General features: G+C 40.4%; 1 protein-coding gene across 19 annotated transcripts in view; it reads right to left on the reverse strand.

The window, feature by feature from the left end:
- ARID1B (AT-rich interaction domain 1B) overlaps positions 1–27,636 on the reverse strand; it is a 436,238-nt gene that overhangs the window by 87,453 nt on the left and 321,149 nt on the right. For 12 of the 19 annotated variants that reach the window (XM_082729550.1, XM_082729561.1, XM_082729549.1 and 9 more), the window contains one exon: positions 3,790–3,879. The exons of the other annotated variants lie outside the window; for them this stretch is intronic. In XM_082729550.1, coding sequence (XP_082585676.1) covers positions 3,790–3,879 — 90 coding nt within the window. The remainder of the gene's footprint in view (positions 1–3,789; positions 3,880–27,636) is intronic. 19 annotated transcript variants of the gene reach the window in all.

The raw sequence follows: 27,636 nt of genomic DNA on the forward strand, positions 1-27,636 counted from the left end.
TTACCTTAGACAAACTTGACCTCAGAACCACCAGATGGGAGGGCACTGCAGGGCTGCTGGATCTGGGCAGCATGCTGACTCCACACCCGACTCGGCAAACAGCTCTGGGAAGAGGACAGGGCCTTGCAGATCCCAGTGTGGTTCAGATCCTAGGACAGTTTGAGGTTTGCAAAATTCTCTACAGAGTATAGTTTATTAATACATCTTCTTCCTCAAAAGGAATCCAAGGACCAAGTAGCAAGGAACAATGGGCAGGGCATGAGCTCAGCTTCCCGAGCCTGGAGGGAGCCAGGCTTACAGGGAGAGTTATAAGCACTGCTGTCTTTCCTGAGGACTCTGGGAAACACCCAGAACATCACACTGCCAAAAAGAAGCAGGCTGCATCTGTCTCCAGGCAAGGGTTTCTAGATTCTTTGCTATTAAAGAAAATCTATCCCCTGTAGATACATGAAAGAAGTGTGCATAACTGGAATCTTACTCTCTTATCTTAATCTTACTTCTTAAAACAAAGTAAGTGTAAAAGGAATTGATCGACTTGGTTATTTTAGTACTCAGCAGTGTGGGAGCTATGTTCCTGTCTAGCAAGTTGAGAGAAAATACGTTTTTTAAAAATGATGCTAACTCATTAATATACGTCTTTCCTCTCTGTTTATTTCCTCACTTCCTTCAATAGGGGTAGGGGGCTATATCAATTGTAAAGGTATAACTGGAGTTAAATTACTTTTCAATACATGGGAGTCAACACTGGGGAATTTTCGAGCAAGTGTTTTCTCAAATCTACTTTGTACTATATTTTCTCAAATCTACTTTGTACACTCTTGGTACATACCCAACAACAAAACAGACAAGGAAAATGTTACATTTTATCAAAGCATTATAATGACTGTGTTATTTGCCATTGAGACACCTGATCAAGTATCATCAAGAACTAACATTTCTTCCTTGATTTTAACAAATAATAAAGCCATTAAAAAAAAAATCATTGCTATCCAATTTTGGAGGAAAGTTAACCATGAATGGCAAAGTATCTTTTTTTTTTTTTTTTTTTTTTTTGGGGTAAAGATTTTATTTATTTAAGAGAAAGAGAGAGAGAGAAAGAGAAAGAGTGGGAGGAAGCCGAGAGGGAGGGGGGAAGCAGAGAGGGAGAGGGAGAAGCAGACTCCCTGCTGAGCAGGGAACCAGACATGGGACTCGATCCCAGGACCTGGGGATCATGACCTGGGCCGAAGGCAGATGCTTAACTGACTGAGCCACCCAGGCGCCCCATGGCAAAGCATCATTTACCACCTATTTGGAAATACAAGGTCTTCCCATTTAGGGGACGTCCAACCAAGAGAAGGCACACAAGAGACACACATAATGTCTTTAGCAGCCTTTCAGAGAAAGCCTGGGGAACGTGTTCATTAAAACCAATTCAGATTTAGCAAGTTATAAAATTTATATTTGCTATCTGAAGGAAATGGTTATTATAACTATCCAGATTGTTAAGTATCCATTACCAATTACCAAAACCACACTACATACACTGATGATAATCAGAGGGAATAACAAACACATCCACCCAATTGTTTTATATAGTGACACCAGAAGAAAACTCTGGATTTTCTTGCTAATGTATTTAAGTTAAAATTTTAGCAAAGGGAGGAAAAGGGAGTCTGAAGCAGACTCCATACTGAGCACAGGGTCTGACGCAGGGCCTAGATCCCCACCTGAGCCCAAACCCAGCGTCGGACACTTAGCTGACAGCACCACCCAGGTGCCCCTGTTTAATTTGACTGTGTTTTCTCATTGTGGCACCATGATTCACATTTGGCTTTCTACATTTTCAAGTTCTTAAGGGCGTTATCAGTTGGAAGAGGCTGGGGGACATGTTGCTGGATGATCTAGAAGGCGTTTCTCTCTTTTAGTTCTTTGCAATAAAAGTTAGAATGGTAGGACTTCTGAATAAGGAACCTTTTACCCTTGAACGCTTGCCGAAGAAGCGGCCTCTCCCGGTGGGGAATGGTGCTACGGGGTTATGGTGAGGGTTAAGGGAAATGACAAATATCTTCATCTTAGCTCTGGGTCTGGCCTGAGCAGGTTTTCAGTGCGGGATAATTTCTCTCATCCTTTATTTTCTCCACTTCCCTGACCTGGCAGCACAACGGAGGTGCAACCCAAGGCCAAGTAAAGGAGTTTAGAGAGAAATCCCCCTTGTGTGGTGCTAGCATGCTCTCCGTGAACTTCCAGATGACCAGAGACCCGAGGAATACATACAGAAGAGAGATGTGAGGTATAAGACTGATTCACTGGAGGATACAGTGGAAAGTTCAGAGAAAGAAATGCTTACGACACAATTATTAGAACATATTATAGTATCATTATAAGGCAGTGGTTCTCAAAGTATGGTCCTCAGATCAGCAGCATCAGCAATAGCTTGGGACTTGCCCAAAATGCAATTTTAAATGGCCCATCACAAGCCTACTGAGTCAGAAATCTGGGGGTGTGTGGCCCAGAAATCTCTTCTAACCAGTTCTCTAGGTAATTCTCATACACCTTCAAGTTTGAAAACCATTAGCTATCCCATCATTAGGTCACACTACAGTATCTCAATAAGGGAATTCATGTGTTAGCTATACATTAAATTATAATTAAAAAAGCTAAATATGTAGCAGTAGTAGAAAATAAAAATTTCATTTTATTCCTACTAAATATTCATTTCAACACCAACGATGTATAGCTAGGACTAATCCATCTTTTCACTGACATTACTTTCTAAAGCACGAGGTGCTGAGTTAAGCATGTAAAATAACTGAAACCTTTTAATTCCAATTAGAAGCAAATCGTCATCTGTATAACTCATACAGGAATAATTATAAATGTGGGGGGTCGGGAACCTTTAAATAGCAGCTCCCAAGCTAGCCACTTCTGTCTTTTGGGTGGGTGTGAGGGAGAACGCAAGTGACACGCTCCATGGGCGGACTGGGCGAGCCCTGACTCACAGGCAGTGGGAAGTGGCCGGCACAGCCCCACATGGTGCAGTAGGCGTGGAAAGCCTGGTCTACAAAAATTACCACTAACAAAAGCAGCTTTACTACAGAAGGAGAGAAAGGAGACAGAGATAAATAAATGAAGGCCAAAGGTCGTAACCAATGCAGTCATACGCAGGGTCAAAGTGTACAACCGAGCTGAAGATCAGAGTCTGCCTACGGCGGGGCCACGTGGCCAAGAGCTTCAGGAAGAGACCATGTTCTTTCTTCCGGCTCTGGCCCTCGAGAGCCTCCAACAGTGAGGAGGTCCTCTGGGAGCTCTCTGGTCCTCAGTTTCTTGAGTTTAAGTGGAGGTGACTGAACTTGACAAGCTCTCAGGTTCGCTCTAGTTCTAAGCTACTACAATCGTACAATACAAGGTCTTATTCTGTGTTTAAATTTTTACTGGGATAAATAGTTGGTCAAAACAGTTAAACATACATGCACTTTAACATTTTACTTCATTAGGACTGATATCCAAATCACATCGGGAACAGTCCCTTTGGCCCAGCTAGAACAAGTGTCAGGATACTCATGTACAAACTGTGCTTCACGGTGCTACGTGGACACACATGCTCCTTGGGTCTTGAACTGCGCTTGGTAAAACTTCACCTGATCTGCAAGAAAGCAGCCTTCTCTTCCATGGTTGTTTTATGTATGTTCTTTTTTTGTTCATCTGACGAAGAAACATTATCTCTAAGAAGATGCATGGCTGACCAGATTCGTGTAAGCCTTATATACTCAAAACACAAAGATATATAGACATGAACTGAAGACTAACCTCTTTCCTGTGACATTGGTGACTGGCTCAAGGCAGGATGGGGGCTGGATTCTGACTGGCTCCCGGGTGGCTGAGGAGGCATCTGACTGCCTGGAAAACACAGGAAGGGAAGTGGGGATGGGGAACCCTCTACATTAATATTGCAGTTGTGCAAAACCAAGACACAGTCACATTTATTTAAATTTAACGATCACAGAAGGTACGGCCCCGTATAGAAAAAGCCATGGCTCCCAAAACAGGCTACATCGCCCCTTTCTGGTAAAACGAAGAAGAAACATGGAAAATCAGACTCAGCAAATGACCTCCTGATAAGTTTGATTTCTTCCTGAAGGAGTTCCCAAGCTCACAAATAAACGAGCAGCAGAAATCTGACACAGACTTTAATGCAGCTAATAAAATCCAAGACTAATGAACTAAATTCCCCCCTCCTGAGTTTGAACTGGTTTCTAAGTGGCCAGGCATGCACAGTGGCCAAAAATGTTTTGTTGGTAAATATTTATTTGATGTAGAGATATCAACCAATTTCTGAAAAAAAAAAACCTTTAATCAGAGATTTAATACAAACACAATAGACTTTGGTGAAAAAAAAACTATAACATACTACTATAAAATCTACATTTTATATATATTAGCACTAAAGAGGAAGTATTATTCTGCACCTTTATTGCTAATAAAGCAACAGCATCTATTAACATCTATTTGATTTCCATTTATTTAATGTGTGCTCAGTGTGTCTCTTCAAACTATAATGTAAGCTCCTTGAGACAGGAATCATGTCTTTTACTCCTTTAATCCCTCCATTAGCATAACAAATATTAAGAAAACTTTGTTATTTAATGGCCCTTAATCTGAGCATATGAATTACGCTCAGTATAAGTATAAAGATACTTGTTATTTTTATTAAGTAAAGGGAGGCAATGAATCATGTGAAGGCAGGAGACAGGATTTTGAGATTTAAGAATCATCAGAGGTACGTGATAACTCACTTTCTGGCTCAGAGGATTAAATACATTTTGATTAAAAATATTTATTGAAGAGGGCAGCTGAATTTAGCCCAGTCCTCAAGGTGCTAGCTCTCATGGCATGAAGAGCTTGCTGTTTTATCTTCTCATCTTCTCCTTTGCTAAAATAAACTGAAAGACTGAAATAGACGCACATACATAGCGACATGTACATACATGCGCACGGGCATGCATACGTGCAGGCACGTACCGGTCTCCCCACATCACCCCCTGGTACTACAGCCGATGATCATGCTAGGTCAAGCTACCTGCTGACATCACAGCACCCATTTCTCTACGGTTCTGTGTATTGCCACGAGAACCACCGCTGAGTAGAGAAGGAAATGAATGAACTGAAGATCACCACCAGTTCGCCCAGTGAAGGTCATGTGCAGAGCCTGGGGTTTTACACCGAACAACCACCCTCTCCTCTTTCTAACCAACGGCATCTCTGCAAGGCCAGGCGGCCTGACTCCAGCCCAGGAAGAGCGCAGTCCCCAGAGTCTCTCAGGACTGTCACTCATTATGGATTCTAATAACGGCTGATTCTGGCAGCCAGAGAGGCCAGAAAATGATTTTCCCATTTAGAGAATACACACCTTGTTGTCAAAATGGAACTATTAAAAAAGATCCCAAATTGTTTTTGGGAGTTTAGACTTCTCACTTTCAGAAAAGAATGTATCTAAGACCTGTGGATATATTTCTGAGTGCTCCTGGGTTCAAACGCCCTTCTCATTCTCAGATACAGTGAGAACCAAGACCTAAATGGACAGGTGAGGACCGTGGCACTGTGAGACCACCAGGAGTAGCTCTGAACTCACAGCCACGCCTAGTGTCTAAAAATCCTAGACAGGGACGCCTGGGTGGCTCAGTTGGTTAAGCAGCTGCCTTCGGCTCAGGTCATGATCCCGGCGTCCTGGGATCGAGTCCCACATCGGGCTCCTCGCTCCGCGGGGAGCCTGCTTCTCCCTCTGACTCTACCTGCCACTCTGTCTGCCTGTGCTCGCTCTTGCTCTCTCTCTCTGACTAAATAAATAAAATCTTAAAAAAAAAAAAAAATAAAAATCCTAGACAAACAATCCGGTCTCTCTTCAGCCATTCATTTTACTCCTAGACATTTGCAATAAATTTGTGTGAGCACCAAATAATTAAACGGAAAGTAAAAAAAAAAAAAAAAAAAACATTCTGGATGAAAACAATTTCAAGGGTAAACACTGGTCATCAACGTGGCCATAGACACACAAAAGTTGCTGTGTCTACTCAGGGTCAAGTGCTTCCTATGAAATGCCCTCAGGCTCCCAATCTGCAGCCCATTTAGAAATGAAAAGCACTCTGCAGCCAAATCCTGACTTTTTAAAATGTCACCGGGGAATCAGCTGCACTAAGACAGTAAGTGCTTACATTATAGTGATTGTTTCTGTATGACAGACCGAATTCATAGACTCATGACAGCAAAACAAACAGTAATTCTGCGTTAATACAGGACACTACCACTTACGCTATGCACGCCCAAGGCACTGCTCTCATGTACAATATATCAAGTAAAAGTAAAGAAAAGCTGTAAGAAACCCATCTCATGAATTCATAAAACACTGCCACATCCAACAGCACTATGCTTGTCTGCTGCAATTCTAAGACAGATAGATATCTCTTTACGGCAACAAGAAATTTATTACTAAATCCATCCTTTAAAGAAATAAACAAGAGCCTTTTCGTGGTAAAGACAGATTTGAGCACAAACTGCTTTAAGTTCCCCACGTGCTTTTACCCCCTATCTTTCCACCAGTAGTTTCATAGTTACTAAGAAAGAGCTTCACCTCTGAAGACACAGGTAGAAGCACAGTCACAGCCGGTGATGAATCAGAAAATAAATCTGAGAAATATAATACAGGATTAGTTTGTGTCCCTGGTCCACATAAAGAAGATAATTCAGAGCCCTCTGAACCAAATGAATTAAGTAAATACCCTCAAAATCATAGATTTTTATAGGACATATGTTTCTTATAAGTAAAACCTTTTAAACAAAATTTGGTAAGTATTTTAAAAGAGAATATTGCCATGCATAGTGAACAAACAAACTTTATGGGAAGGCTTTAACATTAAGTCAGAGTTTTTAAAGAAAGCCATTTTCCCCTTGTCTATAATGATGCGAACATAATGGAAAAAACATTACAACTGGAAAAAACTATGCTGAGTTAGAATAAATCCCACCACTTTACGGCTATGTATTTATTCTCCAATGACCATATATACGATATCGTACAAAATCCTGGTGCAACAGAATGAAAATGAAGCATCAGTAAGTCACCTGAATTTCTGCTGTTGCCAACTTAAAACTCTCAGAAGTCTGCAGCATGATTTTTTTTAAAGAAATTTAAATTTTACACTTACAGAAGTTACAACATGAGTATAACGAACTCCTATAAATCCCTTAGCTCACCTCCCCTAGTGTTCACGTCTTACACAACCATAATATAATTATCTTAAGCACTTAACATGCTACCATACTATTAACTGAAGATCTTACTTGAATTGCGCCATTGTTTTTCTTCCTTCCATTCTATCATCTCACATTGCGTTTATTTCTCCATAGTCTCCTCTAGCCTATAAAAGACCCTCAGCCTTTCCTTATGTTTTAGGACCTTGACGCTTTCGGACAGTACGGCTCCTGACACAGACATGTTTCATTTCTGGTGTTGTTTACTTGGTAAAAGTTGGGTATCTACCAAATCCCTCCAAAATAAAATTACTATTGCGCCCTTCGCAGTTGTGAGTATCTTAGGGAAGATATTTGAGACTATGCAAATCCTCTTTCAAACTTGCCTGCATTCATTTCAGCGTCATTAGAGGAGCCCGCCTGTTACGTTTATTACAAAACTGTTCGTAATGACGATCCTTTATTTTTTTCTTTCCTTCTGCATGTATTAACGGAAGTCTATTGTAGGGAAGAACGAGCTCCTCCCCCCACTTTGTTTATGTATTTATAAGACTATTTATTTCTATCCACAAAAACTCATTGTAGAAGACACACTATAGGATTACTTCCAGCAAATCACGTCCTGGTGTAATCCTCACGTCTTGATTGAGGACAGAACTTATAACTTGACTTTAACCAAAGAATATAACAAAAGGAACGAAATATCACTCCTAAAATTACATAACATGGCAAAATTAAAGGTGTTTTACAGATGTAATTAAAGTCTTTAATTGGCTGGTTTTGAAACAATCAAAAGGGCAATGATGATGAGCAGACCTGACTTTCAAAGAGGTCTCAGCAGACCTGTGTTTCCCATGGCCTTAAAGGCCTCACTTCTAAAACCACAGACCATCTGACACTCTGCCGCCTTCTGAGGCCCCGAGCAGAGGACCTACTGGGCTCTGCCTGGATGCCTGGCCATGGAAACTGTGAGAAGGTGGATGTCTGTTGTTTTAAGCGGCTAAGTGTGTGGTAATTTGTTCAAACAACAAGAAATGAATACACTCGTTGATATTTATTTTATTCCATGGGTTAAAATCCAACATTGACATTATTTTGTTCCTAGAACTGTTCCAGCATTGGCCATCAGAAGTTCCTTCAAATCCTTAGTTTTTGGAATCGTAAGATACTGCAGGCTCATTTTACATTTTTTCTGACCTAGCCCTGTAATCAAGCATTTTTCCTAGGATTGCTTGATCTTTTTACTGCAAGATCATGTTCACAGCTGAAGATCTGAGCACTAGGTGTGCTCATTATTTCTGGGATGCTATTGCTTCTTGGCCCTCTCGGTGAACAGATGTAGGAAATATACGTATGCACACTAACCCATACGTACATGCCCATCTACATTTCAGTATCTGTGTGTGTCACTGTGGGCTTATGAAAATACCTCTGATTCCAAACCAGAATTGGAGGGTATATTTTAGTCTTCCCTCTTTCCTTATTAAGACTTCTTTTTACAATAGTAAGAAACCCCAATCTCATTATCTAAATCAATACACAAAGTAACTTCAGAATTACGCATCTACATCACTGTGAAAAAACAGAGCCATTCATTAGAGGACTTCCTGCCATTTTGCATTCCCTTCACATCTTGACTGGCCCTAATTGTTTTGATATTCGGATGGTATGTGAAATACTTCATGGTTCCAGAAGTCACCAAGAGATACAAAAAGATGTGTGAAAGAGTCAGTCCCCCCTTAATCCTGCTGCCCGGTTTCCATTTCTTCTTCTTTCCACTCCTCCCCCAGCTGCCGTCTATAATAAACAATCTTTTTAAGTTTCTGGTTTATCTTTGCTATATATATTTTTTTCATAAATGAAAGGTATCTGTGGATACTCTTACATTATTTTACTCCCTACTTGAAGGGCAACATCCTACATAGCTTTTGGGCTTTGCTTTTCTTCTTAACAACATATCCTGAAAAGTACTTTCTGTAAGTTTGTAACATTCTTCATTTGAATAGGTATATGGTGTTCCTTTATGTGAATATTCCGTACTTTATGCAACCACTTGCCAAATATGGGCAATTTGGCTGTTTCCAATCTCTTGCATGTGTATTTCTGTACTGCTTGAGATCTACCTTTAGGGTAAATTACTTGAAGTGGGATTGCTGGGGCAAAAAAATAGATCAATTTCCCTCTGCAAAGTTGTGAACCAATTTAAATTCTTACCAGCAATGTCTGAAAGGTCTCTCTGTAACCTAACAAAGTATGTGGTCATTTAAACCATGTCTGTCAGTCTTACATGTGAGAAACAGTATTTGAGATTTTTGAATTTGCCCTCCTGATTCTGAGTGAGTTTGATCACCATCTCATTTTAAGAGATATAAATATCTCTCTTCTGGTTCATTGCTTATTCATGTCTTTCCCACATTTTTCAGTCTGGGTTTTTAATACTTTTGTCTTGTAATTTTTAAGAATTCTTAATATGTCAGGGATATAATAACCTTTATGGTACACGTTGTGACTGTTTTCTCCTACTTTGTCAATTGTCTTTGGATTTTATGATGCCTTTTGTAGTGGAAATTTTTTTAAACAAAGGGCCAAATTTATCAATCTTTATTTTTTATTGTCTCTAGATTCTGTGTCCTATAGAAAGCTCCTCTCTATACCAAGGTTAAAGAGGAATTCACCCCAGTTTTCTTCAAGTACACGCATGGTCTCATCTTAATCTGCTGGGATTTTATTTTTGTGTATGATGAAATACAGATCAAATTTTATCTTTTCTGATCAGAGCTATTAAGATCTACTCTTATAGCACATTTTAATGTCTAGTAAGGCTAGCTCCTTAACTCCTCAACCTGCCTTTTCTTTTTCAGTGTTTCCTACCGTTATTTTTTCTATATGAACTTTAGTTATCAATTTGTCTATATAAAACATCTTGTTGATGTTTTTACTGGGATTACAATGATACACTAATTCCAGGAGAATGAATGACTATTGAGTTCATCCTATTCAAGAAGAGGAGAACATCTTTCATTGTTCATGTCTTTTTTACTTTCTTCCAAGTACATAAAAGTTTTTATGTACTTCCAAGTACATAAAAGCTTTGTGTATTTTGTTTTAAATTTATTCCTGAGCATTTAATCTTTGTTGCTACTAATTACAGACAGGATTTTCTCTAACTGTATGTCTTTTAACTGTTTATTGCTTGTGTAGAGGAAGGTCATTGCTTTTATTTTTCATTTTATTTTTTCATCATGATAAGAGTACTCTTTAATCCCCATTTCGGTTTTGCCCATACCCCTACCAACCCACGCTGCAGGAATCATCAGTTTATTCTCTGTAGTTAAGAATCTGTTTCTTGGTTCTTAGTTCTCTATTTGGAATCCATTTCTTAGTTCTCTCTTAGAAAAAAGAGAGAACTCCCCCCCCCCCTTTGCTCATTTGTTTCTTAAAGTCCACATGACTGAAATCACATGGTTTTATCTTTCTCTGACTTACTTCACTTAGCATTATACTCTCCAGCTCTGTCCATTTTGCTGCAAATGGCAAGATTTCCTCCTTTTTATGGCTGCATACTATTCCATTGTACATATATGTACCAAATCTTGGGCTGCTTTCATAGCTTGGTTATTGTAAATAATGCTGCTATGAACATAGGGGTGCATGTATTCCTTTGAATTCGTGTTTTTGTATTTTGGGTGTAAATATCCAGTAGTGTGATTCTTTGATTGCAGGTAGTTCTATTTTTACTTTTTTTTTTTTTTTTGAGGAATCTCCATACTGATTTTCACAGTGACTGCACCAGTTTACATTCCCACCAACAGTACACGAGGGGTCTTATTTCTCCACAGCCTCACCAATAAGTGTTATTTCCTGCGTTGTTGATTTTAGCCATTCTGACAGGTATGAGATGATATCTCACTATAGTTTGATTTGCATTTCCCTGATTAGTGATGTCAAGCATCTTTTCATGCATCTGTTGGCCATCTGGATGTCTTCTTTGGAGAAATGTCTGTTCACGTATTCTGCCCATTTTTAATTGTACTATTTATTTTGGGGGTATTGAGTTGTATTAATTCTTTGTATATTTTGAATACTAACCCTTTATCAGGTATGTCATTTACAAATATCTTCTCCATTTAGTAGGTTGCCTTTTAGTTTTGTTGTTTCCTTTGCTACACACAAAGTTTTTATTCTGATGTAATCCAATAATTTACTTTTGCTTTTACTTCCCTTGCTGGAGGAGAAATACTTAGAATAATGTTGCTAACAGCCTGTGTTGGAGAGATTACTGCCTGTGTTTTCTTCAAGGATTTTTATGGTTTTGGGTCTCACATTTAAGTCTTTAATCCATCTCAAGTTTATTTTTGTGGCTGGTGTAAGAAAGTAATCCAGTTTCATTCTTTCACATGTGGCTGTCCAGTTTTCCTAATACCACTTGTTGAAAATATGTTTCTCCTCATTGTATATTCATTTCTCCTTTGTCAAAGATTAATAGATCATATAATTGTGGGTTTATTTCTGGGTTTTCTATTGTTTCATTAATCTATGTATCTATTTTTATGCCAAATACCATACTGTCTTAATTACTACTGCCTTGTAATATAATTTGAAATTCAGAATTGTGATTACCTCCAGTTGTGTTTTTCTTTTTCAAGACTGCTTTGGCTATTCAAGGTTATTCATGGTTCCATACCAATTTTAGAACCGTTTGTTCTAGTTCTGTAAAAACTGTTGTTGGTATTTTGATAGGGCTGCATTAAATCTGTAGATTGCTTTGGGTAGTATAGATATATTAACAACATTTGTTCTTCCAACCCATGTGCATGGAATGTCTTTCCATTTCTTTGTGTTGTCTTGAGTTTCGTACATCAGTGTTTCACAGTTTTCAGAGTACACGTATTTCACTACTTTGGTTAAGTTTCTTCCTATATATTTTATTGCTTTTGGTGCAGTTGTAAATGGGGTTTTCTTACTATCACTTTCTGCTCCTTCATTATTAATGTAAAGGATAACAGATTTCTGTACATTGATTTTGTATCCTGTGACTTCACTGAGCTAATTTATCAGTTCTAATAGTTTTGTGGAAAGTCTCCAGGGTTTTCTATATGTAGTATCATGTCATCTGTAAATAGCAAAGTTATACTTCTTCCTTACTAATTTTGATGCCTTTTATTTTTGAATGTTGTCTAATTGCTGTGGCTAGGGCTTCCAGTATTATGCTGAATAACAGTGGTGAGACTGGACATTCCTGTCTTGTTCCTGATCCTCAAGGAAAAAGCTCTGTTTTTCCCAATTGAGTATGATGTTGGTTGTGAGTTTTTCAAATTTCAAAGAAGGACTTTATTATGTTGAGGTATGTTTCCTCTAAAACTACTCTATGGAGACTTTTATCATAAATGGGTGTTGCACCTTGTTACATGCCTTTTCTCTGTCTACTGAAATGATCATATGGCTCTTATTCTTTCTCTTATTGTGACATATCACACTGACTGTATTGTGAGTACTGGACCTGGACCACACTTGCATCCTGGGAATAAATCCCACTTTGTTGCAGTAAATGATTTTTTAAATGTATTGCTGGGTTAGGTGGGCAAATATTTTGTTGAGAATTTCTCCCATCTACACTCATGAGTGATACTGGCCTGTAGTTCTCTTTTGTTGTGGTGTCTTTACCTAGTTTTGTTATCAGGGAGATACTGGGCTCATAGATAAATCTGGAAGTTTTCCTTCCTCTTGTATTTTTGGAATTGTTTAAGAAGAATGGGTATTAAGAAGAATGGTTAAGAATGGCTATTAAGAAGAATGTTTGGTAGAATTTGCCTGTGAAGCCACCTGGTCCTGGACTTTTATTTATTGCAAGTTTTTTGGGTACAGATTGAATATCATTGCTGGTGATTTCTATTTCTTCCTGCTTTAGTTTTGGTAGGTTTTATGTTTCTAGGAATTTATCCTTTTCTTCTAAGCTGTCCAATTTTTTGGCATATAGGATTTTGTAATATTGTTTGTATTTCGATGGTATTAGCTGTTATTTCTCCTTTTCCATTAGTAATTTTATTTGGGTTCTCCCCCCTCCCTTTTTAAAATCAGTCCAGGGACGCCTGGGTGGCTCAGTTGGTTAAGCAGCTGCCTTCGGCTCAGGTCATGATCCCAGCGTCCTGGGATCGAGTCCCACATCGGGCTCCTTGCTCCGCAGGGAGCCTGCTTCTCCCTCTGACTCTGCCTTCCACTCTGTCTGCCTGTGCTCACTTTCGCTCGCACTCTCTCTCTGACAAATAAATAAAATCTTAAAAAAAAAAAAAATCAGTCCAGTTAGAGGTTGATCAATTTTGTTGATCATCTCAAAGAACCAGTTCCTGGTTTCACTGATCTCTTTTTTAGTTTTCATAGCATTTATTTCTTTTCTAATCCTTATTATTTCCTTCATTTTGCTGGGTTTGGGTTTTGTTCATTCTTTTTATTCCCGGCTCCTTTAGGTGTAATGTTAGGTTGTTTATCTGAGACTTTTCTTGCTTCTTAGTTGACCCATTCATTGTTTAGTAGCCCGTTATTTAATCTCAATGTATTTGTGCTCTTCCCAGATTTTTTATTATGGTTGCTTTCTAGTTTCATAGAGCTGTGATCAGAAAAGATACACAGTACAAATCTGATTTTTTTTTTTTAATTTGTTGAGACTTCGTTGGTGGCCCAATATATAGTCTATTCTGGAAAGCATTCTGTGTGCACTTGAAAAGAATGTGTATTCTGCTGGGTAAGAATGGAATGTTCTGAATACATCTTTAAATCCATCTGGTCCAGGGACACCTGGGTGGCTCGGTGGGTTGAAGCCTCTGCCTTGCGCTCAGGTCATGATCCCAGAGTCCTGGGATCGAGCCCCGCTCTCTGCTCAGTGGGGAGCCTGCTTCCCCTCTCTCTCTGCCTACTTGTGATCTTGTCTGTCAAATGAATAAATAAAATCTTAAAAAAAAAAAATCCATCTGGTCCAGTGTGTCATTCAAAGCCACGGTTTGGTTTTCTGGTTGGATGATCTGTCCATCAATGGAAGTGGAGTGTTAAAGTGTTAAAGTCCCTTACTAGTATTGCATTATTATTATTTCTTTTATATTTGTTATTAACTGTTATATGTATTTGTGTGCTCCACTTGGGCGCATAAATGTTTACAATTTTATATCCTCTTGTTGCATAGTCCCCTTTATTATTATACAGTGTCCTTTTTTGTTTCTTGTTACTATCTTTGCTTTGAATTCTATTTTGTCTGTTTTAAGTACTGCTATCCTGGCTTGCTTTTGGAATCCATTTGCATAATAAATGTGTCTCTATCCCCTCACTTTCAATGTACAGGTATCTTTTGGTCTGAAATGAGTCTCTTGTAGGCAGCGTACAGATGGGTCTTATTTTTTATTCACTCTGTCACCTTATGTCTTTTGATCGGAGCATTTAATTCATTTACATTCAAAGTAATTATTGCTAGATATGTATTTATTGCTATTTTGTTACTTGTTTTGTGGTCATTTCTACAGATTATCTCTGATCCTTTCTTCTCTTGCTTTTTCATGTTTTATTGGCTTTCTTTACTGATATACTTGGATTCTTTTCTTTCTTTCTTTTTTTTTTTTTTTGCATAATTTTCTTTCCTCTCCTTTGGTCAGTGTGGTTACTTTCCGTTATTCTGTCTTCTAGGTTGTTAATTCGATCCTGTGCTTCACCTGGCCTATTTATTTCACCAAGTGTATTTTAAATTTCATTTATTGTATTCTTAATTTCGACTGGTTCTTTTTTTAATCTCTGTATTAAGGGTCTCACTGGTGTCCTCCACTCTCTTCTCCACTCCAGTAAGTATCTTTATGATGATGGAGTTAAGTTATCAGGCGCATATTACTTCTATCCATTTTGCTTTGGTCTCTTGCTGTGGCTTGATCCTCTTCTTTCATTTGGAAGATGTTTCTCTGTCTCCCCATTTTATCTTACTTTCTGTATCTGTTTCCATGTGTTAGGAAAGTCACCTACTTTTCTTGTTCTTAACGATATGAGCCTTCTGCAGAAGGGTCCCGCAGTGTCCTACAGTGCTGTGTCCCCTGTTCTTCAGGGTCTGGCACTTCAGGGAGTGTCTCCTACGTGTGTTCCCGGTGCTCTGCTTTTGAGTCTTGGCCTCTTTTTCTTTTAATGCAGTTGTCTGCAGAGGCTCTCTGCAAATGATGGGCAGCAAGGTGACAGTGATCTGCTTGCAAAATGACACCTGCCCCTACTAGAACTGAGGTCCTGTAAAATGTGCAGTCAGCAGATGTGGTATTGGTAGAGTTTGCACCAGTCTTCTGTGGGGAGGGGCCCAAGGCTAGGGGACTTAGGGGAGCCTAACTGGGAAGGGCAAATCCATGGAAGTGCAGAGGGGTGGGGCTTGATACAAGCTCATTAGATAAGAAGTGTCAGCATTGGGCTGGTTACTGCAGGTAGCCACTGTTTATGCTGGGGGACAGGGAAGAGAAATGATGCCTGTCCGCTCTTTGCTCCTGGAGAGGTCTCCCTATGCTGTCTGTCTCTCCTCGAAGCACTCTGAGATAAGCAAATCACTCTGCCTCCCATCTGTCCCCAGTGTTTTTTAAATTGCTGGTTCTATGCTGTATCTTCATGGGCTGTTTGTCCTGCTATCTCCTTAAATGGGAGGGGACTCCACTTCCTAAAGCCCTCAAGGCCCTCCCAGGGCTGAACCAGCTGATTTAAAATTCCAGGCTTTAAGTTTGGCTGGTTTTCAGAACTCACACAATTTAGCACCCTCTCTTTTTCAAAGGCAAACATTATGGAGCTTCATCCTCCGGGTCTGTGGACTCCTTGGTGCGCAAGGAGTATTCTGCCCTTGTCCACACCTTAGTTTCCATCCTCGTGGAGGAGGACCATAGTCCCAGACTCTGTCTTCACTCCTGTATCTTCTTCCACGTGGCCTCTTCCCTGCCTTCAGTTGTGGAGTCTGTTCTGCCAATCTTTGCGTTGTTTCCTGGGTTATTTATGCTGATATGGGCGTTATCTAGTTGTATCCCTGGGCAGGGTGTGCTTAGAATGCTCCTAAGCTGCCATCTTCTCAGCCAATTTTTTTTTTTAACTTAAGTATAATTGATACATAATGTTATAGGCTATTGCTTTTTGTATGTTAATTTTATATCCTGCTACAACACTGAATTCTACAGTTTGAGTTAATTTATCATTGTTTCTCTGGGGTTTTCCAGGCTTAAAAAAGAAGAAGAAGAGGAGTTAAAAAAAAAGATACTGGTTTTTAAAGTATGGCATACATACTTTATCACATTGAGAAAGTACCTCTCAATTTCTATTTCAATTTTTTTCTTTTAAATATTTTATTTATTTATTTGAGAGAGAGAAAGAGAGAGAAAGCGAGCATGGGCAGGGTGAGTGGCAGAGGGAGAAGACTCCATGCTAAGCAGAAGACTGATGTGGGGCTCAATCCCAGACCTGAGCGGAAGGCAGGCACTTAACCAACTGAGTGACCCAGGCGCCCTCCCTGAGCATTCTTATCATGATTGGGTATTGAATTTTATTAAAAGAGATTTTTTTTACAGATTTATTTCCATGGTATATAGGATTAATGCAGTTGTTAACAATGAACCAACCTTGCATTCCTGGAATAAATTTCACTTAGTCATGTTGCATTATTTTCTTTCTTTCTTTCTTTTTTTTTTTTTTAAGATTTTTATTTATTTGTCAGAGAGAGAGAGGGAGAGCGAGCGAGCACAGACAGACAGACAGACAGAATGGCAGGCAGAGGCAGAGGGAGAAGCAGGCTCCCTGCCAAACAAGGAGCTCGATGTGGGACTCGATCCCAGGACGCTGGGATCATGACCTGAGCCAAAGGCAGCTGCTTAACCAACTGAGCCACCCAGGCATCCCTATGTTGCCTTATTTTCTTAATGTACTGTTGATCTTTTGTTTGCTAATACTTTCCTTGGAATAATTACCCTGGGATAGATTTTGAGGGAAATTTTTCTAATTAAAAAGAGCCTTTAAGAACTAAATCAAGATAATGATCAAAGTAAAACAAAAGACTGGGATGTAACAGAATTGGGAGAAAAGAGGCCATACGTGTACGTCTTATAAATCAGTACACATGCAGCAACGTAGAGTTTACAGTCTTTAGACTGAGACATGACACAGAATATGATGGTGGGACAGTCAGTACGAACAAGTGCTAAGTTCTCACAGGTGACAGTTCCTAGTGCTCACTTAAATTCTTATTTTACTTTACTGTTTGTCTCATCTCACTAAAATTCAAGTTCCAAGTATTGACAGGATTGTCTGTTTTGCTCCCCACTATGTCTGCTGAACCAGACATATTATAAGCATTCAATAAATATTTGCTGAATAGATAAAGGTGAGATAGATTACCCCAAGCCTAGACTAATAGTTAATTAAACCTTTAGTTATCAGTAATCACATAGTTTTATTACTGTAGATCAGGGATAGGCAAACTAATTCTTTAAACTGCCAGATAGTAAATATTTCAGGCTTTGCAGGCCATATGTTCTCTGTTGCAACTATTCAACTCAGCTGTTGCAGTGCAAAAGCACCATAGATAATACATAAACAAAAGAGCATAAAGAAAACTTTATTTACAAAGACAGGTGGTGAGATGGATTTGGCCCAAAGGTGGTAGTTTGCTAACTCCTGTTTTAAATGACAGTTATCAGTAAAAAAGAAACATTTCAGGGCCACTTGCTCAAAAAGTCAACAAACACCAAATGTTATTTATTAACAATAGCAATGACATATAAACCTGACACATTCCCCCATATTATTGTTTTAAAATCAGATCTAGTGTAGGATAAGCCGGTTTCCTCAGTACTTAATGCAAGCACAGTTCTGAGATTTAAATGGTAATTGCATTTAGCAGGTAAACTGTTAGCTCTAAGTGATGATTTTTGCAGTTTTACTCTCTCAACTTTTTTGGCCAGACCAAAATAAACATACAGATCAGTACTGATGCGACGCCATCATGTCAGTTATCCTCCATCACTGCTGTGTTGGGGGAGCAGAGAATAAGCATGAGATGAATAGCGTTTCCACGTTAATCCTCTACTGAGGCTAAAACTTCCTGGATTAATTCCTTTCTAAATGACTACAACATACGACTACAGGAATTCAATAAGAACAAAACACTAACTCTGAACTACAACAGCCTCTGGCAGACAAATCATTCATCCCTTTTCAAATAATACTGTGCTATCTTAACACTCAGTACTAACAGGCAAAGAAATACCCAGAAATTCCATTTTTCAAAAGTTGTAGTGGCCAGAGAAAAAGTAGATTTCTTCCTTTCGCACTCCTGCAGACAATCATCATCACCATCATCGTCATCATCATCATCATCAACAACAACAAAGCTAGGAAGGTTTTAGTTCTCTGAGATGTGACAATGATATAATTAACCAACACAGCAACACTGGCGTTTGAATGACAGATCTTACTTAATGTCAGTTTTGCCAGGAACCCATTCTCTCCTTCCAGTTTTGCCTCATTAGCTTACTTTGGGAAAAATGGATAAAAGGAAAACAACATCTGGAGTGCTGTGTTGGTCTTACAAGTTCTGATGTAAGTAGGAGATCACTGCGCTGTAATGTAAACAATGAAGTAAAAACCCACTGGGTCCTTACTATGGAGAAGGCCAAGTCCTACATGAAATTCCTTCATTAGTCATCCAAGCAAATTGGATTCTTAAAAGTAACATGAAATGATACATTAAGCCACAGAAGCCTGAACAATTTTGCTGTTCAATCTTCCTCTGTAAAGATAGGAGGTACATGGGGGCATCAGGGGGTGTTGGCCAGCAAAGACATGGGGCCTATTCATAAATTCAAAAATATTTGTTGTTAGGAAAAAGTAGGATCTGGAATTCATGTGAATTAAAGTGCTAACTGGTTGCTGCAGAATTTGAGAAGAAAAAAGTACTTCCCATCACTTTTACTAATAACCCTACTATGATCAAGTTCTTTGCCTGGAATGCTGCAACACAATCAATACATATTGCATTGTTTTAAACAATTGTAAATTGAGTTATCCTTCTCCTCTTCAAGAACTTTTGGAGATGACACTAACTTTAGTAAGGAGTTAAAAAATTAACCACACCATAGAATTATTCCTACTAACTACCAATATGTCATGACCAAGACCAACTTTCATCTTTCCTGTTCCCCTGTTATTCAATTCTGCTGCACCCAAAACTAAGATTCTGGGATGTTTTATTCTGATGTTACCCTCATACTTTTTCATGTTACAGAAATCAGCTCTTTCCCAAATCTTTAAAGCAAAGTCTGAGTTTTACCTGCCACAGCCTGACTTTATAGCTGTTCTGGAGGACATCTTTCTTTCTTTCCTTTTTTTTTTTTTTTAAATTAAATTGATTTATTTATTTTCAGAAAAACAGTATTCATTATTTTTTCACCACACCCAGGGCTCTATGCAATCCGTGCCCTCTATAATACCCACCACCTGGTACCCCGTCCTCCCACCCCCCTGCCACTTCAAACCCCTCAGATTGTTTTTCAGAGTCCATAGTCTCTCATGATTCACCTCCCCTTCCAATTTACCCCAACTCCCTTCTCCTCTCTAACACCCCTTGTCCTCCATGATATTTGTTATGCTCCACAAATAAGTGAAACCATATGATAATTGACTCTCTCTGTTTGACTTATTTCACTCAGCATAATCTCTTCCAGTCCCGTCCATGTTGCTACAAAAGTTGGGTATTCATCATTTCTGATGGAGGCATAATACTCCATAGTGTATATGGACCACATCTTCCTTATCCATTCGTCCGTTGAAGGGCATCTTGGTTCTTTCCATAGTTTGGCTACCGTGGCCATTGCTGCTATAAACATTGGGGTACAGATGGCCCTTCTTTTCATGACATCTGTATCTTTGGGATAAATACCCAGGAGTGCAATGGCAGGGTCATAGGGAAGTTCTATTTTTAATTTCTTGAGGAATCTCCACACTGTTCTCCAAAGAGGCTGCACCAACTTGCATTCCCACCAACAGTGTTAAGAGGGTTCCCCTTTCTCCACATCCTCTCCAACACATGTTTCCTGCCTTGCTAATTTTGGCCATTCTAAGGTGATAAGGTGATATCTCAATGTGGTTTTAATTTGAATATCCCTGAGGGCTAGTGATGATGAACATTTTTTCATGTGTCGGATAGCCATTTGTATGTCTTTATTGGAGAAGTGTTTGTTCATATCTTCTGCCCATTTTTTGATATGTTTGCCTGTTTCGTGTGTGTTGAGTTTGAGGAATTCATTATAGATCCTGGATATCAACCTTTTGTCTGTACTGTCATTTGCAAAAATCTTCTCCCATTCTGTGGGTTGCCTCTTTGTTATTTTTGACTGTTTCCTTTGCTGTGCAGAAGCTTTTGATTTTGATGAAGTCCCAAAAGTTTATTTTCGCTTTAGTTTCCTTTGCCTTTGGAGACATATCTTGAAAGAAGTTGCTGTGGCTGATATCGAAGAGATTACTGCCTATGTTCTCCTCTAGGATTCTGATGGATTCCTGTCTCATGTTGAGGTCTTTTATCCATTTTGAGTTTATCTTTGTGTACGGTGTAAGAGAATGGTCGAGTTTCATTCTTCTACATATAGCTGCAGAGGACATCTTTCTTACATTCTGCCAATCCCGCTGGTAAGAGCCCTGTAACTTCTTTGTGGGCTGTCTTCATAGAAGTTATTCCTTAATTTCTGAAACATGAAGTACCAGCTACGATCTTTTCTTCTGACACGATAAAGGACAAATGTGATTTGCTTTGGAGAGGACAGTGGTGGGTTGTATAGGTGGACTCCATATCTGTGGTCTTTTTCGGACATCTTATCTAAGATAGTACCCAAACCAGTGTGTGTGGTAAGACAGTGGAGCTCTGTAATTGGAGCAGCAAGTGTATCACCAGTCATTTTCTTTAGTGAACTTTAAATACCTGCATAAGGCCTAATGGCAACAGTGTGGGTGAAAAATGAGTTTTCAATAATCCAAAAATTCATCAAATGTCCTCAACTGAAGCATTTATTTAAATGACCTGAAAATCCACAAATTACTTTGAGTGTGGTATCTTTCTGTCAGTGTCTTCTAGTTCATTTGCTTCAAGAAAGAAAACTTTAATATACTCCAAAGCAGACATTTTCAATATTGAATCTGCTCAGATTCTGGCTTAGCAGATACAGTGAAGTGTTTATCTCAAGGGCCTGAAAGTGGCCATACAGTATCACGTTATTTGGTGTTGTCTTGGGGTTTAGAGGGTGGGAGAGCAGCTGTAAGCAGACCACCAGCACGATTCATCGTGAACGAACCCCAGCTCAAATAAAAGTTGTATAACACACAAAGTAACGCTCTCCCGTACCTGTGCCCTCCAGTAGTAACAGACCATAAAACCTAGCCCTCCCACAATGTGAAAGAGTTAGCCTGAGCCTAACTCTTCCACGTCCTACGGCTCAAATGTTCATTCCAAGGAGGGTTAGATTTTCCTAAATCCTTACTGGAGATAATGCCAACTGCTGATGTGCCATTGGGTCCTAAAAATATACAGATACATCGGCACAGCAGAGCTGATCTGTGTATCTCTGAGCCATTAAGGGAATGAGGAAATTCCCAAGATGCCCGTAGTGTGACAGAACCCAGAGAGGAGCCACACACCTCCATTCTAAACAAGCCATCCGTCACTGTCAGCTGGATTAAGCTTTTCAATTATTGCTCTTACCATAGTCTGAGGGTTTAGAGTCTCTTTTCTTACCCTCATGGCCAGCGTTCTGGCTAGAAGAGTCTCAAAGGCCTGACAAATAACGAACAAAATGCCAATGTGGTGCATTCTGTGGAAGAAATGTGCCTTCACAGGACTGAACCACAGATGCCTCAGGGTTCTGTTTGCTTTTATTACAGAGACCAGCTTGGTATAATTCATTATTATTTCATCTAGCCCCCTGGATTCTGGACTCAAACCAGAATTTTTCCAATTGCCTGCTTTTATTAATTAAATATACTAAAGTTACATCATGTTTCTCACAAGGAAGTCAGCTCAATAGTCTTGATTATCTGAAATGCGTTCCAGGCCTTTCTGGGCGGACACTTTCTACAGAGAACTTGAGATAAGATCTGAACGGGCTCTTGTAGGTATGAACCAAGTCAAGCCAGGAAATACAAGGCAACCCAAATTTCTAGACTTTACTGTTCAGGTCCCTGTAAGGTTTGACTGAAGATAAACCAGAGTCCTCAAACACTTACATACAGGAGATTCTCAGTCTCCTGTCAGAGCTTAGTCTGAACTCTTGCCAAGTGGCCTAGAAGGAGCGGGAAAGGTGGCTTCTGGTTTCCACTCATGCATGATTTTCACTCATGCCCTATGGGCACTTTGTGGCCTGAGCAATGTGGCTCCCCATGGCCGGCCATGCCCCTCTGAGCCCCGTTCAGTACAGATGGTCTGCACCACACCCCCACCCAGTTACTCCAGTGAAGGAACTAAACCATGATTGTGGAGAAAAAAAATGGCCAGTAAATCAAAGGCAAAAGTTCAGGGAAAGTTAATTGACTCTAGTTCATTTCAGGTGTGAAGCCGAACCCAGGAAACCAGTGACCGGACTAGAAATGTGATCTGGTGGAAAGCGGGAGCCACTGGCATCTGTGGGCGTCTTGGGCATCTCGGAGGTCTTCCTTACGAGCCTCAGAGATGCACTGAAATATACACCCTACCGGACTGAAAATCAGCTCCCGGGCCATACTGCGCATCCTCACAGACACACCCTCTTCCCAATAGCTTTCAAGCTCGGGGATCCAATCCGAAGATCTGTGGGGGTGCAGACAAACCCCACGGGATGGGGGAAATATACGTGTGCTCCGATGCAGCCCAGCGTGGCCCAGGAGGTGTAGTGCCCCGGGCCCGCCCCCGGCCCTCCAGGGCCTGCGAGGAACCGGTAGGCTCTGCACTTGACTCGGGCACCACACCAGACACAGAAAGCAGGATAGCTACCAGCGAAATCTGCTCTAATCCCCGCTTTGATGTAAAGTAGGAGGCAGGGGAGGGGAAACCAGATCGAGCATGCAGTTTATATCTCTCTCACTAGGACAAATTAATAAAAACAAAACCTAATTTCCCCCCACTCTTACCCATTCTTATTCCTCCTCAATATTTTTCCTCTTTCTAAGATTCCTTTTTTGTTGGAGAAGCTTAATATTTGGCTGCCTTCTGAAGAAATGGGTATAGTGACAGATGAAAGACTTGTATTCATCGTATAATTCAGAATAAGGGAAAAATCGACTGCTGTGCATTTAAGATTCTAACAACCTTGCAATTTTGTATAGTCGTTTCCCCCACCCGTTCTTTTGAAGAAATCTGCTTTTATTCTGTTAATAACTAACCACAGTTGCAGCAGCATGGATCCGATTAGCAGTTCTTATGGTACAAAGGGGAGAGGAAAAAAAAGCTGCGAACAGGGTTGCCAATTTGTCCACCTGGGCCCCCAGGAGAAAGATTAGATGAGGCGCCTGCCTGCTCCCTTTTTTCCACTGATCGCTGCTCTGTGCTGCCTGAGAGAGACGGGCCTTTTTAAAGCCAAGGCACTTTCTTTCCTTTAATAAAAGTTTCCTCTGCCTCCCTCCTCTCTTGTCACAGATTTCTCATTCTGGCTCCCCACATGTCATGACAACTCTCAACCGCACACAGGAGGAGCCGTGGAAAGTGCCACACGCTGACACGCACGCACGGGAATCACCCCATATCCACGCCAAAAACCCACACGGCAGTGCTCAGGTGCCTCGCGGGAACCAACACCTTGCTTCGCAGACCCAGGGAGGGGGGCCGCATGGGCAGGCTTTGGGCCTTTCTCTGCTGCTTGCAGACGAATGATAACATAGGAAAAGATACATAATTTGGCGATTAAATATTAGAATCTGAGGAAGATAGCACAGTATCTTTTTTTTTTTTAAAGATTTTATTTATTTATTTGACAAACAGAGATCACAAGTAGGCAGAGAGGCAGGCAGAGAGAGAGAGAGGGAAGCAGGCTCCCTGCTGAGCAGAGAGCCCGACGCGGGACTCGATCCCAGGACCCTGAGATCACGACCCGAGCCGAAGGCAGCGGCTTAACCCACTGAGCCACCCAGGCGCCCCGATAGCACAGTATCTTTAAATATGGGACCAACAGATAAAATACCAGTATTATCGGTAATGTGTTTAGAATTTTTTTTTTAATTTGAGAGACAGCGAGCGAGCATTGGGTGGGAGGCGGGAACAGAAGGAAACGGAGACCCCCCACCGAGCACGGAGCCCGACGTGGGACTTGATCTCAGGACCTGGAGATCATGACCTGCACTGAAGGCAGACGCTTAACTGACTGAGCCACCCAGGCTCCCAGCAACATGGTTTGTATCTATTTTTTAGGTAGATATGGAACTGTGGCATAGCAGTCAAATACCCTAAGCATAGCGGTCAAGTGTTGCTGAAGCCCAGATTCCAGCTGCACGAGCTAACACTCCCTACTTCGTGTTTATCTGGGCAATGTGGACGCCACCTGCTTAGGAAATGGGAATATTATCGGCGTAATGACAAAACTCCCCATAGCCAATCTGTTCTTAATTGGCCATTTTCTTTGAAAATGGGGTTAGTTATTAGTAGTAGATATTTAAAATAATGAGATGATGAAAAAAGTTGGCTATTGGACAACTTCAGAATTATGCTACATATTTAGATGGCACAATTACTGTGCATGATGGACTAAAATCAGGCAGGGTCTACATATGCAGAGGTCTGGTTTAGACTGACACAGCTTACAAGACTACTATTTCAGGTTCTATTTCTTAGGGAAAAGAAAGTAAAGTAATCTGTCATAGTGGAATCTCGTTCAGGAGAAAGGGAAACAGAATGATCCCATAAACTGTGAAAAACAAAGGGACAAGGGCTCCCAGCCCAGAGGAGGAAAGGTCATGTAAGTGATCAATTTTAGAACTTACTTTTCTTGAGTTCCTGTTTATTCTAAGTGAACTGGAAGCTCTTTAATTTGGTCAGCATTTACTGAGTGTGCTCTGATTTGCCAGGCATTATGCTTGGCACCTGGGGTTAAAAGGAAGCACACAGCTCACGGCCCTCGACAAGCCCCTGGGCCAGCTGCAAGACCATGGAGGGACAGCTGGACTCTCTTTCCCGTGGATGGTTCCGCGGGTCTTTACAAAGGGAAAGATACTGGAGTTGGATCTTCAAGAATAAGCAGTTTAGCAGGCTAGTGAGGGGCGTTATCAGGCTAGCGAGGGGCAGGGTGGATATTCCAGCTAAAAGGAATTCAGCTCCAGGAGCAAAAAGCTGACATAAAATCACAATCAGTACCATCAAAACATGGAATACTGAACTAGTTCCCCCTACTTGTTTTTCTATGTATATAAAGATAGATAATATATATGTGTGTATATATATTCATTTAAATTCAATCAGCCAACATAGAGTATGTCATTAGTTTCAGTAATTCATCAGTTGCTTGTAACAGCCGGTGCTCATCACATCACGTGCCCTCCTTCATGCCCATCACCCAATTACCCCAGGACCCCCACCCCCCACCTCCCTTCCAGCGACCCTCGGTTTGTTTCCCAGAGTTAAGAAGCTCTCATGGTTTGACTCCCTCTCTGATGACTTCCCCTTCAGTTTTCCCTTCCCTCCCCTATGATGCTCTGCACTGTTCCTTATTTTCCACAAATGAGTGAAACCATATGATAACTGTCCTTCTCTGACTGACTTACTTCACTTAGCATAATCCCCTCCAGCTCTATCCACACGGATAAAAATGTATTTATATATATATATTTATATATGTATATAATATATATATGTATATATATTTATATATAAGTATTTGTCCTTTGTCCTTTCTGATGGCCGAGTGATATTCCATTGTGTATGTGTGTGTATAAAGATGGGGTATATATATGTGTGTATGTATAAATACATACACATATGTGAAGCAGAGTCTACATATGCAGAGGTCTGGTTTAGACTGACACAGCTTACACGACTACTATATATTTATATGTGTGTATATATTATATACACACATATAAATAAAGATGGGGTATATGACCCCATCTTCTTTATCCATCCATTTATATGGCAGTTCCTCAAGAAGTTAAAATTAGAGCTACCCTCTAACCCAGCAATCGCACTACTGGGTATTTACCCCAAAGGTACAAATGTAATGATCCGAAGGGGCACGTGCACCCAGTGTTTACAGCAGCCATGTCCACAACAGCCAAACTGTGAAAAGAGCTGAGATGTCCATCTGTCTACTTCTAATAAAAGCCATTGATGCCACAGGGAAAAAACAAACCAAAAAACAAACAAACAAAACAAAACAAAACACCTATATACTAAGGTTCAGCTCCCAAAATATAAAAGTTTTTGTCGTTTTTTCAAGTAGAATTTAAATGACATGATTTTTAGATTTTGTGTGAAATAGATTTTTAAAAATTGTGAAACTAGGAATTCTATTAATTTCTGAATTAGGCCTAAGAATATAGCAGTTATTTTATCACAAGAATTTTCTTCCTGTGACATTATAATTTCAACTGAATCACAACCTATTTATAGGAAGGTTAAAAAAAAAAAATAAGGCAATATGCTGCCGTAAAGAAATGAGCCATTTATCCATAAAATTTCCTATGACCAATACATACACAGATCCAACTCCGTCCAAAACATGCCCTCGGGACACTTCAAGGAAAGCACAAAGCTGTCCTGGATGCAGTTGGTTCTCTCCATATTCTAGAAACGCTTTCACTCTCCCTGGTTTTCCACTTACACCACTAGCTGTTCCTTTCCCTGTTCAGTCTACATTTCTCAGCTCCCTAGGGTTCCGTCCTCAGAATTCTTCTCTCAGTATTTCTCAACCATGGTTACATACAAGAGTCACCCGGAGAGCTTTCTAAAAAGTACTGGTGGAGGGCGGCAGTCAGCCCCAGGAACGTGGCAGCTGTGGGGCTGGGCCTCGCACCCATTCTCAGGATGTTCGGTCAGCCAGTGTTGGGAAGCAATGACCTTCACTCATTCCCCAGGTCAGCAGTTCCCAGACCAGCAGCTTCAGCACCAACTAGGAACCTGCTGGAAATGCAAATTCTCCAACGCTACCCCAAGCCTACGGCATCAGAACCTGGGTGTGGGGCCCAGTCACCGGCTTTCCCAAGCCCTCCAGGTGGTCCTGATGCACGCTGGGTGCCCTAGGAAATGTCACTGAGAACCCTGATGACTCACAAACTTACTTCGGCAGCTGAGACCTCTGCTTAGAATCCAATCCAGATTCTTCTTAGAACCAGCCGCCTACTCAAAATCTCCCTTTGGATGCCTAAGAAACATTTCCAATGTAACATGTCCAAAACCAAACACTTGATTCCCCCTTCAAAAACTTG

Source organism: Mustela nivalis (assembly GCF_964662115.1).
Source record: "Mustela nivalis genome assembly, chromosome: 5".
In the NCBI taxonomy this organism is placed as follows: domain Eukaryota; kingdom Metazoa; phylum Chordata; class Mammalia; order Carnivora; family Mustelidae; genus Mustela; species Mustela nivalis.